This window comes from Loxodonta africana, chromosome 14 (genome assembly GCF_030014295.1).
Source record: "Loxodonta africana isolate mLoxAfr1 chromosome 14, mLoxAfr1.hap2, whole genome shotgun sequence".
NCBI lineage: Eukaryota > Metazoa > Chordata > Mammalia > Proboscidea > Elephantidae > Loxodonta > Loxodonta africana.
In genome coordinates, this window is record NC_087355.1 from 54530736 (window position 1) to 54550451 (window position 19716).

Sequence of the window (19716 nt, forward strand, 5' to 3'; positions counted from 1 at the left end):
CGTTGCTGTGTAGTATATTCAGATTCTGTGTATATTTGGTCTGAATGATGACACATTCAGCTCCCAAAAATATGAAAAAGTAGCTAGATAACTATATCCTGATAATGGGCTATGGCTTTTCTCAGGATGGGTACCATGAATGAGACATTACTGATTATAGGCTTATTCTCGTTACTCTTGTATCTCTTCAGTTCAATGTAAGTTAAAAGCATATACCCGTTACCATTGGGGGGAGGTGGGCATAAGGACTCTGTGTTATCTTAGTACATTCAAGGCTCAGTTATCAATCAATAGTCTGCTTCACTTTATTTATTCTTTCAATTCACCAACATAGATAAAATCAGTTCTTCGTCAGCTCTAAGTTGGTTATCAATTTTATATGCTTACCAAATTTTCAACCTTAGCCTAAATGGCCAGTTTTGAAGGAGGCATTTCTGAATTATCTTTCTGTGACAGCTTTTGGGTTGTGGTGAGTAAACACATGATCATTAATGTTTACATTAAAACATGGGAAAATCAGTTTCAGAAAACAAGTTATCAGGTATCTTATTGTAAGATTTGCTATCACTTGAATGATTTCAATTTGTGTATCTAGTGTTCACCTCCCCCTAGGCAATTTGGGTAGATTTTATAAGAATAAAGCTCTTTAATTATTTTTAAAATATATTATTTTTAATTGTTATGGCTTTAATGCATACAAAAGAATTGTGTAAGTTACAGTGTAATAATAAAGTGAACATCCATGCATCTACTACCTAAATCAAGAGTCAGAACACCTGGTTATAAACCTTGCATCTACTTGTACACTCCTTGCCTATTGCATCCTGTGCCTCTTCCACAGAAGTAGTGAATACTAGACTGAATTTTAACGTTTCCATCCCTTGCTTTTTGAAAAATGATTTGACCATTTGTTTTTTTACTCTTAGGTTGTACTGACTGGACTGTAGTTACCTTGTCAAAGATGGCTAAGATCTACTCCTTGGTCATAGTAGATAACCCTGAATTTGTGGAGAATATCACATTTCCATTTCACTTAGTCTTTGACCCCCACTCAAATCACGAGATTCTGGGACTGATTTTTTTTTTTTTTTAACATTTATTGAAGATATAAAGGTTTATTTGGCCATCTGTCCGTTCTCCTCTATTTCCATAAAGTTCCATGCATTCTCTCCTTAATTTAACTCCTATTCCTTTGTATCTAATGCCACTTTTTTTTTTTCCCTTTGTATCTAATGCCACTAAGTAAAATTACCTGTTACCCTTCCATGTTACTGTCATCTGTTGACCTTTTGGTTGTTTACTCACTTATATATTCACTGAATACTTTAATACCTGGCTTACTCTTCCTCCTCATTCCAATTTCTGCTATCAGCCCAAGTAATATCAGTATCTGCCTGAACGATCTATTGAGCACTCACTTACTTTCTTAACTGTCTCATATCTCGTGAGCCTTACTCCCAATTCTACTTCAGTCATTCACTCTCATGGCCATACTCTGAAGCTTATCATCACTTGAAATTGTTCCACTGGTGAAATCTTATTTCAGACAGCGTACTTTTGAACCGGAACGCCACATGTTTCTTTCTTACTCTTGCGCTGAGTTAATTTTACCTCATTAATTCTTTTTTTTCTCTTGAGAACTCCACTCTCTTACGCTGTCTGCTTACTCCCTATTAGTGTCCACTTTTCTTTACCTTCTTACATATCCAGAAGTTGAATCCATTCTCAGAAACATCCTTAGTTCTGTTGCTGAATTGTTCTTCTCTTACCTATTTGTCAAAATTCAACTCTACACCAATCTCTTTCTCTGGCAAAAAAAATTTTTTTGAGCTCAGTTATCTAAATTCTCCCTAATTTTCATATTTGATTCAAAATAATTAAAGGAGAAGTGACCTCTTTATTGAAGGTTGTGAAACAAGAAGAAAGTAGCATCAACTTTTTAGGTTTTCAGTTTCCCAACCCACCTTTCAAGATAGCATATACTCTCGTGGTCTGGGAATTCTCCTTCTGGGGATAAATATGTGTTAATAGCTCAAAGTGGGCCATTATATGGCTGTGTGATCTCTGAGAATTTTATGGCTGTAATGATAGTAGTAAACTCAACATGGCATCCCCAGTCTATGACCAGTCTATTAGAAGAATTTAGATCTACACTGATCTCTCTATCTGAAGACTGTAAAATGAAAAATTATGACTGCAATCTCTTTGGAACAGAATAACAGAGGCTTAAATAATGTGTACCAAGCTTTTTAAATGTTACTTCAGGAAACGTTAGCTAACATTAAGAATCAAAACTTTGTTTTTAGCTATATGGAGTTAGTTTGTACTGAACAATACAAACTTATCTCTCATTGTGCATTTTAAAACACATTCAGCATTGAAACAAACATTTAGAATGAATATGTGTTGCCCTTTATTAATATTTCATAGTAATTTTTCCATATACAACTAACATCTGATCTTCTTTATTTGCCAAGTTAAGAGAACTGCAAAGCAAATTTCAGGAATTCTTTATACCTGTCTTTTCTTACCTGCACATAAGCTATTGAAACAACAAAAAAGCCTAGCTATGAAAATTAGTACCTCTATCAAGGGTTGGTTTAATTTAGTTTTCCAAATGTCAAGAAAATAAGCTAAATGAGATTATTGACACATTAGTATTACTTGACATCGGTAAGAATTGACCTCTTTCATCAGGATAGGTATAGGCTTTAAAGGTCTGGGATAATGGTCATTGCACTCCAGAAGGAATTTATAATGATTCCCCTTAATGTGAATTCAAAGTAATAGATTATTTCAACTATAAAGCATCAAATTTTTGGTGATAAATAATTATTTAATAAATACCTATTTATACAAGTGTCCTTGAGGCTGAGGTACCCACATAGAGCTTATATTCTTATATGGAACAATGAACAAATCAACAAATAAATAATTGCAAATAGAAATAAATACTACAGAAAAAAGCAGGATAAGAGGTGGCAAGTGGGAAGTCCTTGAGGTGGTAACAAGCTTGGCAAGTTTCAGGAAATAACTACAAGGACAGTGGGCTCAAGCAGATCGAGCGAAGGGGAACATTGTAGGAAATGTTATTGCAATGGTGGGCATGGAACATATGTTGTAGGCCACAGACAGCCTTTGGATTTCATCCTCAGTGTTACTTAAAGCTATTGGAGAATCATTAAGCTAGTAATGTGACCTCATTTAGATTTCTAAAAAATTACTTGGCTGCCATGTGTCGAATAGTTACTGAACTTCTACCATATGCTAGTCATAGTGTAGATTTTTAGAGATAAATAAGTTATAGTCAATAAATAACTCCTAAGTTTATTAAGATTTCAAACAAATAACCAAACAGTATGGTATGTAATATGCAATATTAGAGCTTTACAAAAGTATATTAAGGAATCACTGACATTGAGCCTGGGTAGCTGGGGGTGGATCTTTATGTAAAGGTTTCGTGGAGGACATAACAACTAGGCTGTACCTTTAAGGATGAGTAGGAATTACTTAGAGTTGTATGAAGGTGCGGTAGGATGCAGGTGGAATTTTAGAAAAATGTGTAGGCAAAATCGCTGAAGTAATAAACACTGCATTTTAGTGCTGTTGGAGCGTTATCTACAAGGCAGGGCATAGTAAGAAATGAATCTGGAATGATAAAGTAGGTTCCAATCATGAAGAACCTTGTAGGTTCTGTTAAGGAACTTATATATATATATATATATATATATATATATATATATATAGGAATATGGATGCTCACCTACCTCCCCTAAGGCCTTTATAATAAACCTGAAGGGTTTTAATTAAGAGATGGTTATAATAAGATTTTCATTTAGAATAATCTTCAATTTAGACTATGTGGATGGTAGATTTGAGGAGAAAAAGGTGTGGAAAAGAAACCCATGTAGTCAGGCATTTGCCTTGGTCTAGGGCAGCAGACTGGGTAACGTTTTATCCTATTATACATAATGTCGCCATGTTTTGGAGCCAACTTCATGGCTTCTGACAACAACAGGGCAGCAGAAGCTCATGAGGGCCTGAACTAAGGTAATGAATGGCGCAATAGAGAAAAAGGTGACACATTTAATCAAGTAAAATCAATAATACTTTGTAAATGATTAGATTAGGATGCTGAGGGAGAGAAGAAAATGTCTAGTTTTATAGAAAGGGTAATTGGGTTCATTGATACCACACCAAGGTGGGGCAGTTGTTAGAGGAGAATCAATTTATGTGTGAGACTACTTCAGTTTGGGAATTACTGAGATTGAGGTGTCTTTGAGAGTAGCAAGGAGAAACCTCTAGCAAGGAGCAAGACAAATAATTTTATGGCTTAAAGAACTCTAGGCTACAGAAAGCAATTTGGGAGTAGATTTACAATTAGTGGGAAGTAAGTGCAAAAATGGAAGTGATATCAACCAGAAAACCAGCCTATGAAATGAAAGCTAAGGAATTTTTGTCAGATTTGGAAATACAGTGAAACCTGTAAGAGCTGGAACTTGACGAAACTGCCTTATTTTTCTGGGTTTCGCAAGTTTTTTCACCTTTGGCTGGGTGCAGTCTTACCACTTTTCTGTCACTCTTTTTAGTGGAAAATATTTGTGTTTTCTTTCTCTGACAGGTTTCCACCTTATGCAGGTTCCATCTTTTGCAGGTTTTAGTGGACTAACGTTTAAGTGCAAACAGAGGAAGAAGAGCATCTGAAGGACACAGAGAAGGAAGTAAGAGAAAAGCAGGATCAGTAGAGATAAAAGAAGAGAGTTTCAAGAAGAAAGAAATAGTATCAAAGTGGAAAGAATAAATGAAAAATGCTTTTTAGATTTGTCGAGTACGGGGTCATTGATGCCTTTAGCAAAGACAATTTCAGAAGGGTATTCAGGAATAAAAGCCAGTTGCAGTAGTCTGAGGCCTGACTAGGAGATGAGTAAACGAATATACATACCAAGAGAGTATGGAGGAGAGACATTCAATAAAGGTATATGATATCAAAGAAGGGTTCTTTTAGTATAGAAAATATTTCCGTGTGTTTATAGAGTGAAGGAAAGGACCCTTTAGGGAAAAAAAATAAGTTGAAAATATAGGAAAAAGGGAGGATGAGTGAAAGGTCCTAGGGGATGTAGGAGCAGATTGGGCTAAACACATAGACAGAATTTGTGAATCAAAAGAAGCTCATACTTACCACTGAGACAGGAAGAAAATAGATGACAGAGGTGGATACAAGTCAGTTTTTAAATAAAACGATGTTAAATTGAAGGTGATTAGTATGCTTGATTATCTCAATTTTGTTGTTGCTGCGATAATGGTTGTGGTAGTGGTTGTTGAAACACATTCCCCAGGATGGAGGCCTGGAAGTTGAATAACGTAGGAAGGTTTAAATAGTCCTTGGATAGAAAGTGATGGAAACTGATTAAGTATAAGAAAAAAAAATTATTACTGAGAGCCCTGGTTAATAAATACGATAAAGCCCATGCTTCCTGAACCATCAACTTTTTATCTCTATTTCTCTGCATTGTTACCAATTTTCTCCTTCCCTCTTACAAATGTTTTTCTTCTCTAGCAAAATTAATCTTCTATTTGTGTTTCTGACTTGAATCTTTCTTAATTAATTTCTTAATATCCGCCTGTTTGTTATTTCTTGTTTCCCTAATATTTCAATTTCTCTTTCTTTACTGAAATATTTTTTCCTCAAATTACTGTTTAAGTTTTCTTAATAATACCTGATTTCTACTCTGCTACCCCTTCAAGCTACCTTGAGTGTGGTCCATTTTCTCTTTCTTTTATTTTTAACCTATACCAATATTCTTGAGTATGTATTTTTACACATGCTGTCTCCACTCCTTCATCATCTTTTTAAACCTTAATCCTCTACAGTTTGACCTCTGTTTCCAGCACTTTATTTAAATGGTAATTATTCCCCTATCTTTCATTCACATTTATCCTTGTTGCCTCTTTGCCTCTGACATTATTAACCACCTCTTTCTTAGCTTCTCTAATGCAGTACTATGCTGGTTCTCATTTTACCTCTTGACTCCTCTTGACTTCTTCACTTCTTTCCTCTTTCTCAGGTTCTCATCTTTTTGACTGTACATTGTCCTTTATCTTATGAATTCTTGTGGCTTCAACCAAAACTTCTAATACCTCATACAGTGCCAGGCACATAACATGAGCTCAATAAATATGTATCAAAAGAATGAATGAACTGATGAATCTGTGAAACACACCTGCTTTTCACATGGTTAGGTTCCAAAGATCAGGTCGTTATATGAAAACCAACGTTATGCAAAAATGCAGGATGGCCACATCAGATCACAAAATGGAGGATGACTGCATCATTACATAACTGCCAAACCACTGAAAATCATGGCCCAGTGAAGTTGACATATAACCTTAACCATCACAGCCACATCACATCACTCTCTCCTGGCACCTGGGCATTTGTTATAGCCAGACATATGTTGTTAATGTGCAAAATAATCAGTAGATTTTTTACTATTGTTGTAAGTGTGAGATAACAAGGTAGTCAGTAAATGAGGAGTAGGTGTACTAACACTGTACAGTGAATTACCAAATTATATCTCTTCTTTAAAGGTCAGATATTGATTAGCATCTGTTATAAGAATATTCTTCCAATACCTCACAAATTTGAGTTCAAACCTGATTTCACTATTTTTCTTCCCAATAATCCTTTTGTTTCTGTTTATAGGTCATAATTTTATTTCTGAAGCTGGGAGTTTTAAATTTTTCTCTTTGGTTCATCCATTTCAACATTTATTTCATAAAGCGCTGTATCAAACATTATTTAAAAAAAAACTATTTCTGTCATCAAAGAGTTCAAAGTTCAGTGGAGTTAATGGTCTTTGGTAACAAAAAACCTCAGTTCCAGTTCCAGCTCAGGAAATATCAAATAGTATGACTTTGTCTATGTTTTTGTGAGCCTTACTTTGCTCATCTCTAAACTGAGAGAGATTGGATTACATGACTTCTAAGATTCTTTGTAACCCTTACATTCTCTTTGTATATTTCTGTGTTCTATGTTTGTCATTAACACTTTCTTCTCTATTTCTCTTACGATTACATGCAGGCAAAGTCTCTTCCTACTCTAATTCTACATACTATAGTTCAGTTAATCTTCATAATGCATTACTTGAAAATTATTTTTGTTCAGAAACTTTTGATAATTCTCATTTACAATTAAGCCCTGTCCGAACTCCTTAATTTGACATTTGAGATCTCTATAAGCTGATTCTAAGCTAGCTTTCCAATTAACATTTTGTCATATTTTATTTTCCATTATTTCTAGCATTTCCATTTGATTCTTTCTTTTAGTCTTCGTCTGATGAAATTCCTCCGTTTGTGGATGCTTCCCGTATTTTTCAGTACAGTCTTTAACGTATCAGTCACACTTATCTCAAATTCACTGATAGTGACAACATCTGTGTCATCTCAGAGTCTGGTTCTGTTGATTGCTTTGTTTCTTGAAAATGGGCTCCCCCCCCCCCACTTACTCTGTTGCTTTTTCTTGTTTCTACTAATTTTTGATTGAATGTCAGACATTATATATAGGACAGTAGAGACTGAGGCAAATAGTACTTATGCCTGGAAATTAGCACAACCCTTTTTCTGTTAGGCTGTGTGTGTGTGTGCATGTGTTGGGGGAGGATTAATCAATCCAATAAGGGATTGAGCTGGAGTTGGGATTTATTGTTGCTATGGTTTTTTGTTTTTTTTTTATGGTTACCGTCAGTGCACCATTGGCTCCAAATTACTCCAGTGTTGTTATCTTCATATAATCTTTCTTTAGCACTCTCTAAAGCTACTTCTAACTGCAATTTGGGCTACCATTACGAGGTGGCAGCTAATGGCGGCAGGCAGCAGTCCCTATGAGGGACTTGCTCTATACCTATTTCACTATCCGTGTAAAATTCGCCAAATAAAAGAAAATCTGATGAATCACTTAAAGCTTGTCAGTGAAACTGTTGAACACAGAACTCTGACATACTAATATGAAGATCATGCCTCATCACAGCAGCTCATATGATATAATAAAAAAAAAAAACGAATAACAATATATAATCCAGTCCTTTAGAGATATATCTTTAAAATATATATTATCTGATGGAATTTTTTGAGGGTTCAAAAGGGGGATAATGTAAGGACAATACCATGGTGAAATAACTTGAATTTATTACAGCTGACTTCATTAAACTTTAACAGCCACCGAAAATGGGAACAGGAATTTTATAGATAAAAGATGATAATTATATCATCTATCAGGATTTTTATAATTTATATTTTAAAGATATTAATTTATTACATGTTAATTTCTGCAGGAGAAATAATCTTGCCTATTTGTGTTTTTGTTTCTATTATTTATGAAGTTATAATTAAATAACAGTGAAAATTATTAAGTCAATAAAATGCTCAAAATATCTTGAAGACATTTATCTCTTATATGTTTGTAAGTGCACATATTTAATAATATATCTTAATTGCTTAGTGTTGTATTTGTTCCTAATTTTCTCGTGGAAATTGGGATATTTAATCTTTTCTCCTTTTTATTTCCAATAATTACCATTTAAACAATACTTTCCTTGTCTTTTTGATGATAAAATATGCTTGTGGGTAACAGTAATGTCTTTTGACATTAATGGTGTCTTACATTCTCTCATCGGTATGTGTATTGTTACCATTTTCACATTTTAGATTGTTACTAACTTGGCTGACTCTGGATATTGTTATTTTTGAATGGCCTCATCTATGGTTAAACAACATAGAGGATTTACATTTAACTCAACAGAAATGTTCCATAGAGAAACACCATCATGCCTAATAGCTTTGCTTTTAAAAGGTTTTCAAGAAAACTTTAAAAATTTACTCATGGAATCTTTACAATACAAACATGAAATAAGTCTGTCTGATTTAATACAGACAATAAGCTATGAGTTACATTGTAGAACAGTTTTCATTGGTTTCTAATATTACTTTAGAGTACTATATTGTACAGGTGGCTTTTTTTTTTTAGTATTATTTTTTATCTTACCTAAAGAGCTACTCTACATTGAGTTTACACTGAACTGGAGTTGATGAAAAAAATGCCCGCTGACCTATTCTTCCCTGGTGACTTGCATAAATAACATGTACCTTGATTAAGAATGTTGTTCTTATTAGGTGCCGTTGAGTCACTTTTACTCATAGCAATCCCTTGTGACAGAGTAGAACTGCCCCATAGGGTTTTCTAGGCTTAAATCTTTATAGCAGCAGATCGCCACATCTTTTTCCTGTGGAGTCCATGGGTGGGTTTGAACCGCTAACCTTTCAGTTAGCTGCTGAGTACTTAACTGTTGTGCCACCAGGACTCTTACTGAGAATAGGGACCCTAAAGTGGCAAAGGTGATGAAATAAGTAGAAGGTTCTGTCAGATACTTGGAAATTTTAAAAACCTATTAAGAGCAGCTAATGAGATGGAAATGATTCAAAGATGTCAACATCACTAAATGATTATAAGATTATTTTTCCACTTGGAAGTGACTGAAAAGCACTAAAACAGAATACTTTCAGTTTAAATTTTTCTTATGAGTAAACACTGCCGTTCAGTTCAGAGACCATTTAAATGGCTTTCTTTGTTATTGTGGCCTGGTGTCAACCTGCCTTCCTCTCATAACCTGCATGTGCTATTATTATATGCTTTTAAAGTTAGATTGGTATTATTACCCTGCCTATTCTTAAAGTTGTACATAGGGTCACTGTGAGTTGGAACCAACTCGATGGCACCTAACAAGAACAACATTGTTAAAATACTGTTAGTTGATATGAATTAGCTCTGTTTTTACAGGATGTATTAAACAGTGTCCTCTGCAGATGCTTGCAGTTTGGAATAGCTGCCACTAGATAAAGCCGAGCAGCAGTCAAGATCTAACCAGATTATAGACACATACAAAAAATCTGAGCTAGTTAAAACTTATATTAAAACGTTTACTTTGTTTATTCAAAGATACAGAACTATTGCAAATATTAAATCACTTTGTAAAAGACAACCAAATTCATTACCTAAGAAATGTGCATTTGCAAGTGAGAGTTTTCTAAACTTTTAAGTGCTTAGTTCTTTGACATTCTGGTTGAAACAAAACAAGCTATGACCACACTTTTCAGAATTAAATTTTTAAATGCATAAGGCAAAATAATGTAAATAAGTAGAGTTGCAAAGGGAACTACAGTTGTCCCTCAGTATCCACGGGAGATTGGTTCCAGGATCTCTGAGGATACCAAAATCCGAGGATACTCAAGTCCCTTATATAATGGCATACCCAGTAACCAACCCAGTGCCGTAACCTATGCATATCCTCCTGTATACTTTAAATCACCTCTAGATTACTTGTAATACCTAATACAGTGTAAATACTATGTAAATAGTTGTTTCATCACAATCAAAGGCTTGCTCTGGAAGGTAGCCTTTCCCTTCTGTGAGTTTCTTGAGCTCTCCTGGGAACCCTGATGCTGCCTGGACATCAGCCAATGCCAGTTCTCCTGTGATCTTGAAATTCTTGAGGCTGTAGTGCTTTACAGAGCTACCCAGCCATCCTTTACTAGCCTGACACTCCTTCTTTTCACTCTCTTCAACTCTCTCACACTTAGCTTTTGAGGGATTGCTTTGACCACTCAATTGCTTTTTAGGAGCCATTTTTTCACAGAAACAAAGGGTACATACAACACAAGTAGGGAAAGAACAAGACTGGAAGTGAACAATGCTCAAACAAGTGCTGGAATGAGACTGAGGAGCTGTGAAATGGTGGGAGGCCACAGCAGGGGTTGCCTACACATCACTTCATTCGCCTGCATTCAGTGTAGTGCTCGGCATGTGGCAAATTCAAGTTTTGCTTTTTTGGAACTTTTTTCCCCCCGATATTATTTGATCCACAACTGGTTGAATACTAGGGTGTGGAAACCGCAGATATGGAGGGCCGACCGTGCTTATACGGAAATACAGACCCCCAAGTAGGCGCCAAAATGCTTTAGGTCTTGCGAAGTGTTATGTATTATTTCCTACTTCTCAGTTGCTTCTATTCAAAATGTATTATACATTCTTATCTTAAAATCAGTGTTCACTAAAGCTCTCAAGTATTGTACCTTGATCCCTTAAAGAGCCTGCTATAAGACTGGATGATTTAGGCATTGCTACTTTCAAATTTCTTAGCAAAAACCTTAGATCTTACCTTTTCAGACCTATTCTTACCAATTGTGGACAAGGAGCATATTGTGATCTTTTTTCAAGTGTTTAAAATTTTTAAATGTGGTAGCTTTTCATTTCCCTTAACTGTGGTGGGATGTTTTCAGGAAATTTCTACCTTCTACTGTAATTTTTTTTCATGTTTTGTTTATTAATCTATTTTCATCTCACACTATGAAAATTATCATATAATGCCAATTTTCTGTAGTTATATTTCGTACCTTTGTGGAAAGAAAAATGTAAGTAAAATTTAAAAGATAGGCTATAGTAATATTTAAAAGCTATACTACACTCTTCAAACAATTATTTCACTAAAGAAATATTTCTTGTAAGGGATATTTCCTAAGGAATGACTTGTTTTATAAATAATAAATAGCATCCTTTAAAGGACATAGGGCATAGCAACACATTTGAAATAATTGTCTCAGTTTCATTCACAATCACATATTTTAATTTTAAATCGAGCCAAAGAAGTAAAACTGTATATGCTGGCATTTCACTTTCCGCTTGGATAAATTGATTGATGGAATCAGAATAAATCAAATTATGCATAAATAAATGAAACACTAGCCTAACCTTATGTTTGGGTAATCAAAGATATTCCACAAATTATTGTTGCTATGTATTACGTATTATATAATGAGATATGTTTATTATTAAGATAATAAGAAACCTTAAACATAGAGGATGATTCTATTCAAAAATGGATTTGGGGGAATTTAAGAGTTATTTATATATCCCTTTAATTCTGATTATCTATCATGATGAAGATATACAAAGATATGTATACTAAAAACATATAATGAACTAGTGAGCATATTTATTTCCAAAGGAAAATGTTTTTTCTAAAATAGTTTTTCATAAACAAAAATAGAATTATGAGCTTTTACAGTACAAGGTTGCCTTTTTCGTTTTTCTCTTTGACTGGTAATTGAATGTGTACATATTTACATTCAACCTTATTTTTTTTAAACCTGTTCTAGAACTCTTATAGTAAAAATACTACAGCTATCTCAGGAAATCGATCTTATTATTGGACACGGACTTTAAATATTTAAAGATGATTTGAGTTATTACCCTAGGAACCTAAAATGTCAGGTCAACACAAGATACAATGTAGAATAAATTCAATGTTTACTCCCTAACATCATTAATCTCTACTGGTCCAAAAATGTATGCCACATAATTCATGAAATTTGGGAAGTCATGTTTTTTCTTCTCATTTTTAAATTGTCTATGTTTGTCATTATGAAAAATACAATTGGGAGAATTTATAGGCCAAGTGAAAGTCCTTGATACATTAGTCTTAAGGGAGACTAATGCTTGTTTTGCTATCCATAATATATTTCTTTCCTTTACTGTGGTTACAACCGTTGTGTGCCATCGAGGAGTTTCCTACTCATAGGTATCCTACAGGACAAGTAGAATTGCCCCATCAGGTTTCCTAGGTGGTAATCTTTATGGGAACTTGGTGGGGTATAATAATAGTTCGATTTGATGTATTCTTTGGAGTTTGTATTACTTTTGAGTTCTTGCATCCAAGCTAGTGTTTTACGAGTTGTCTGAAAGATGTGGGGCTATTGTTAGAAAAAGCATTTATTGATCACATGTTATATGTAAAGCATTATGCTGGACTCCAGGGATATAAAAATCAATAATGACAGGTTACTGAAAATTAGGTATATTTCTTTCAACAAGGATTAAGTTTTGGTATTGGATTTATTTGTGGTCATACAGATCACATTATTTCAGAAGAATTATTCCAATCAATTAAGACCCATTCTGAATTGTATTATTTGGCATAGCTGGAGTGCACTGAGATAGAGTGTGGCTTGGCTGATAACCAGTGTTCTACATGGTGATTTTTTTTTGTGGGCCATGTTTAATAAGGCTATCAACTTCAAAGTTGCACTGTTTTCTTATAACCTCATTTTGATTTTTCTGTTTGAATTTTCAGGTGTCATTTATCCTACTATGATTATATAAAACCCCTTTTATATATAGGTGGTACACTGAACCTTCAGGCCTTAAAAATTAATGGTTATGTGGTTTTCTTCACTCCTTTGAAAATGTTAGGGAATTAAATTGAATGAAATTCTTTAAATTAATGCTTCACACATTTCACTTGTTCCAGTTAGGGAATTTATTTTGGAAAATGGGCAGTTTTGTTTTGTCACTGATTATATTGAGCAACTCCTTTTATCTTCATTAGAAATTGCTATAAAAGGCAGATTTTGATTCCTTAGAAATTCTTGAAAAGTTCAGTGAGAATTGCTCAGAATATGTTGGGGTAAAGAATATTCTTTACATACTCAATAATTTGAAGTTACCTTTTTCAAAATCAGTTTGATGCATCATAACCAAATAGCAGAAGGGCACTAAAGATCAACTGAGCTGCTTTTTGACTAACGTTTCAGGGATTGTGAAGCAGCAGATAGACAGCCATATCACAGATCCAGACCAACAGAACAACGGCCTCTCCTAGAGCGGACCACCACCCGCTCCAGATCCACTGACCGTCCTGATACAAACCTCATGAGGTCGATGCCGTCATTAATGACCGGAAGATCTGCCCCTCCTTCACCTGCCTTATCGAGGTGAAAGATAAATCAATCAGACTAATTTCCCCTTTGCCCCACCAGCACACCATTTTATTTTCCCAGCAGCTACTGGTCTCTTCTATCATCCTTGGCTGATCACTGATAACAATCAATACTAACCCTCTAAATGTAAGCACACTATTTATATTCAGTGGATATAATAGTGTGTGGCTATCATTGTAATTTGTTTATTAACCGTTCTGACTGCATTTGTTTTGTGATTTCTCATTTCTCAGGAGCCCTGGGTAAATCCCCACATACTACACCTCATAACTATCATGTTCTTCTCCTACAGAATGAGAAATTGTTTGTGTCCATTAGACATCACTTTTGGAATATTCATCCTAATGACAATAAATGATATTAGAGTTTTAGTTTCTCCTATCAATGTTAATATCATGTAGTAGCATCTTCTTTAGTTGAATTTTGAAATGTGGAGGGTTTTATTTGTAGTTACATGAGATATTTTCCAATACAAGGATACTTAATATGAGCCTGAGTAAAAATCTCTGTGGATCGGGGGAGGAAAGTTTGGAATTTTGCTAGCTGGTAGAAAGAAATATAAAATGTTACCTTTTATTTTTTGAGCTGCGGAATTCTCCTCTTGCTTTCATATGAATTGAATGTTAATTTACATTAACAATTCCATGGATTTGACTGTAGGTTTTTGTGTGCATGTTTGTGTGAATGTATGCATATTACACAAAAATATAAACATCTTTTGCTATTTAGATAATCATTCAAATATCCTGATTTTGTCCTACTTTCTTAACCTTTTAATCAGCAGCTAACGCACTTTTAAAATTGCACTTACACAGCTATCATGTGAGCCAAATGTATTAAAAGTATTTAACTCATTCTACTGAAAATGAATATTAATGGCATATCTTGTAGGTCTCATCCTCGTACTGGGTCTGTCCAAACAAGCCCATCAAGTACTCCAGTGGCAGGACGAAGGGGCCGACAGCTTCCACAGCTTCCACCAAAGGGAACGTTGGAGAGAAGTAAGTTTTATTTCGAATTATGTCATATAGGAAATACACACGGAGGCTGAGGTGAATCGACATTTTTTTTTTTTTTACTACTTTTGTGTTATTTTTCTCTCTATATTTTATCTCTATTTGATTGTAGTTATATTTATAAATATATATTTTGCATTTTACATTTGTAATATTTGCTATATAAGCTATCTTCTGTTGCTATTTAACATTATTCAAATTTGAATAAATTCTTTTTAAAAAATAAGCAATGCTCTTAAATAAGCAGTTGGGTGATATTTTGTTGCTACAACTAAGTTTATGTAATTGTTGATAGTTACATAAAGTTTATTAGTAACTAGCCAAATCAATTTTCACACACTGCAAAGGACTGGTTAGCTGATGCACAACAATGGTGATCCTTCTCAAAACTGGAGTACCAGAAAAAGGTAATCATGAATATACCAAAAAAAAAGATGCATGTTGTACTGATATTTTTAATACTTTCAAATTTTGGCATAAGAAGTACTATTTTCATACACACATATGAACATACTCCCCCAAATTTAAATTATTGTATAAAGGACCTCTAATAGCATGGATAACAATTGAGTATAATATTTTTCAACATCGTTTTTTAAATAGTCCCTTTAGTAACTGGATGTGCTTTGCAAAAAAAAGAAAGAAAAGAAAAAATATTTTTAAGTTACCATTTACTTTTTTTTAATAGACGATACAGTCTGTGCATTTGAAAATTTCTGTTGTTTTTAACCCCTGTGCTTTGGTTCCCTTTTTTGTTTTGTTTTTATTTTGTTTTTCCTAGACAATGGAGTCAAGGAGATAGAATCTTATGAAGGTCTGTACATAAAGGAGGGTTTGTTTTGTGCTGACAGCCTTTTTGGGGGGCTATGTAAGCAAAAATAAACCCAACTGCAATTGATGTCCCTTCATTGTATGGACTTTTATATACAGTAATATTATTTTATGATTTTTGGTATTCAACTTTTGTTTTCCTTGGAAATTATACCAAGCAGTTAAATTTCTTTGATTCAGTCAAATAAGAATGCAAAAAGTTTAACTTCTTATAAACATAAAATTTGCTTTTTAAAAATATAATTTGCCTTTTACACAGAACTCTAGGTTTAGATTAAGACTTTAATTGAAGATATCAATTGCAGTCTGTGTTTATGTCACTGAAGTTGTACCCTTAGTCTAGTTATATTTATCATCATATATTTCATTTTGTATTTATGATGATCTTTTCATTATTAAGTTTGGCTTTTTAGAAAAGAAAGTTATTGAATTAGACAGTGTGGTTTGTATTTCTATATCATTTTTCTTGTTGTAGAAAGATTGCTTATAGTGTATCAAAGTAAAATGTGATATGGTTTTATCATCAAATACTACATTATGACTCAAGAGAAAATACTGAGTTATGAGATATGGGGTGTGATACATTTACTAGGACAAAATAGTTCTCTGCTATTTATAGAATTCTGGAATTTATTTTGCTGCTTTAAAGAATTTTTAACTGGTTTTTGTTACTGATGAATCTCCAGCACATAGAATAACGCCCAGCATATACTAGGCCATCAATAAATATTTGTTGAATGAACGCATGAAAACTATAAAGATACTTCAAGTAGCTTGTAAAGTGCCATCAAAAATAATTTCGTCAACCTATATATGTTTATGCTAAATTTTATATTTTTATACCCTATTTTTAACAAATTTGTAGTATATTGCATTTGAGCAACAATACGTTTATTGCTTTATATCACTTACTGGAATAAGTTATGTTCTGATTAGTTGTAGTTGAATGATTATAAACTTCTTTTTTGTGCCTTTTTCTACTTACCGTGTACTGTGATTTTGAATAACCCAGTGTGACTAGTGATCTATTATGCTGCTCCTTAAAAAGATTTCAGCAGCATTTTTAAGATACTCAATTATTTCCATAAGGATGAGGATGTATAATTTTAAAGCTACTTTTCGTAAGGAAAGTCCTGTGGTATGTATGTATTTTTTATCCTCATAAATGTTTAAAGGTAGTGTTTCAGTATCATTTATTGGAATTATTGATAGTCAGAAACATAGTAATATCACAATTAAAATTTTTTAAATTTTAGTATCTTTTATGGCTGTAGTCTATTGAGATATGAGTAGCTCCATTCTTTATAATCATAAATATACCAGAAAACTGAACACCTAGCTGACACTGAAAGTCAGGATGATGAAGTTTCTCATGGGCTTGTGAAAAAACATTCTGTTTACTGTATTTTTTAGTTTTTTTCTTATAGAATCAATTAAAACCACTATTCCTTTAGGATCCTCAATTGTAATTTTTACGTTTTTTACTTCGTAAGATAGAGGGAAACCAGAAGCTTCCTTATCCTTTACAAGTATTAAATAAAAGCATTTTTGTCTGTTTGTCTAAAAGTATGAATCCTTTTTAACATTGTTTTCATAAATGTTGATGTGGAGTCCTCAGGGTATAAATAGTCCTGTAATTTTCTTTAGATTTAAAAGGCAATATATAATATCTTTTTTTTAGAACTCTTTAACTTCTAGCTGAGGTTAAAAGTACAGTAACCCTAATAGACTTTCAGTTGACTAAGTCAAATTATGTTTGACTTACCTCTTAAAAAGTTAATTGTCACAGGTTGTAATGTAATGGCATTGTTTTATAATCACAGTATTGAAATGTCTATTTTCTGATCTTCGTCAACAGCTAAAAATGAGCAAGTCTTAATTTAACGTCTTATGATTTGGGTTAATTATATTTTAGTTTGTATGATTAATTAAAAACCTTACATATATTGGTCCTGACTGTGGTACATAGTCATCTTCTCTTTGTCTAAGAGCCAAAGAGCAGTATAATGAAAATACAGTACACAAAATAAGGCAATATTATTTTATTTTCATCTAAATTTGATCTACTTTTATAGAAGTAAAACAAGGCTTTTAAAATCTTTTTTTTTGTTCCTCTAGTAGAAAAGTCATATTAACATATGTTTTCTAAGAACATACCGAGTCTATTAAAGTATTTTGCCTACTTTACACAGTTATCCGCATGTCTCAAATATTTCAGGGGTCACAATTTCTCTTTTACAAGTCAAGTCATTATAAGTGTAAACAGTGTAAGAATTTATTAACAGTATGATTATTTTCAGTATAATACAAGTCAGAAATCCATTAAAAATCATGTATTAACCCCATTGCCATCGTGTTGGTTCTGACTCATAGCGACCCTATTAAAAAAAAAAACAAACTATAGTCTTCTTGTAATGGTGCATTACATTATTGTGAATAATTTGAAAGTTTTTTTGTTTGTTTCAGTTAATAGTAACAAGTAAACATAGGTATACGGTCGTATTTTTTTCTTTATTTTTACTCTTGCAAATAAAGAGTTTAATGAAGAAACTGGGCATGTGGAAGAGCAGGGGAAAGAAAAACAGGGCGAAGAGGTCAAGGCAGGTCTGTCTGTGTGTGTAACATAAATAAGTGAATGTTTTACAAGTATGAATTTTCGATTTCAAATAAGACTTTGGACTCCAAGTTTATAAATATGCAATGAAGAACAGAATTTTTTCAGTACTAATTTTAAAATGAAGTGTCTACTTTTGTTAATGAAGAGAGATTACATAAACTGTCCAGAAAATTTAATTGTCAGAATATTTAATTTACTCAACTTGTTGAACATTATCCTTAATACTTAAACTAAAATTATAGATTATGCCTCCGATCAAGAGTTATACCTATCATTTATGCCAGCTTTACATTCAGTCCATTTACTTATTCATTCAAAAATATTTATTGAATACCTATTTCAAAAAAAAACTACATTTTATCATGTGTTACACTGAATAAAGGTTTGTTGAAGCCTTAGTCCCTTCTGTCAAGGATTTTGAATCTAAAAGAGGCAAATTACAAGTAAATATAAAGCAGAATGCTTTTTAAATATTTTTTATACTTATAAATATAGAGCAAAATCATAATTTTTCCCATTAAATATTTTTCCTAAAGTAAGAGCAGTTAACTATACGTCCCTTTTCTTCAAGTTCAGTATTGCTCTTACACTTTAGACAGCCGTCATTTCTCCCCAAAGAGTCCTTCTCCTACATGGTATGGAGAACCTTCATTTTTTGATGTTTTTAAAATTTCTATTACGTTTGTATATCATAACTTTTGCAGATTTCTTTGTCAGAATGTCCTTGAAAGTATTTTAAAACTAAAAATATTATCACATATTTGCTATTTTTATTTGAAACTCAGAATTGAACCCTAATCTTATTAAACTATCAGCTTTTAACTTTCTTTGAGTAATGCAGAATAACTTTAAATCTAATTTTATCAAAGGCTTAACTGATGATTATTTTTTATTCATGAACACTAGAATGCACTTTTTGTGCCTTTTGTTCTGTTTATCTCTGTCACCATTGTATGAGTTCAATAGTATTATGTACATTGTACATGAGATGTATTTTCATGGATGCATTCTTTCATTGGTGTTTGTAGTTTGAGACTGAAGGTATCTTAAAATGTAGTTGCTAATTATCAGCAATTATTTTTAATGTCATAAAGAAAAGAAAATCATAAGAATATACCTGATAGTGGAAACAAAGGCAAGTTTAGTTGCATATTTATAGAAATGTTTAACTACCTCTTTTCTGGATATCTAGTATTCTGACTACTAAAATGCCACACATCTTCTCTTTTCATGGAATGTTATAGGAATGCATTATATTTTGATGGAAATTAGAATAAATTTCATTTAATTAAGCTGTGCAGTTAATGTTTTCCTATTTACCCATTCCTATACATCTCAACGGTACCTAACAACAGCAGCAACATACATCTCATACTATTTCAGATAAATCCTGAGAGGCTTCTATACTGCTTATGAATTGGCCTC

At 33.1% G+C, this 19716-nt stretch overlaps 1 protein-coding gene across 1 annotated transcript in view; it reads left to right on the top strand.

The window, feature by feature from the left end:
- RIMS2 (regulating synaptic membrane exocytosis 2) overlaps positions 1 to 19716 on the top strand; it is a 404721-nt gene that overhangs the window by 195119 nt on the left and 189886 nt on the right. Inside the window, exons 15-17 of the mRNA XM_064267988.1 lie at positions 13642 to 13821; positions 14719 to 14828; positions 15625 to 15657. Of these exons, the coding sequence (XP_064124058.1) occupies positions 13642 to 13821; positions 14719 to 14828; positions 15625 to 15657 (323 nt within the window). The remainder of the gene's footprint in view (positions 1 to 13641; positions 13822 to 14718; positions 14829 to 15624; positions 15658 to 19716) is intronic.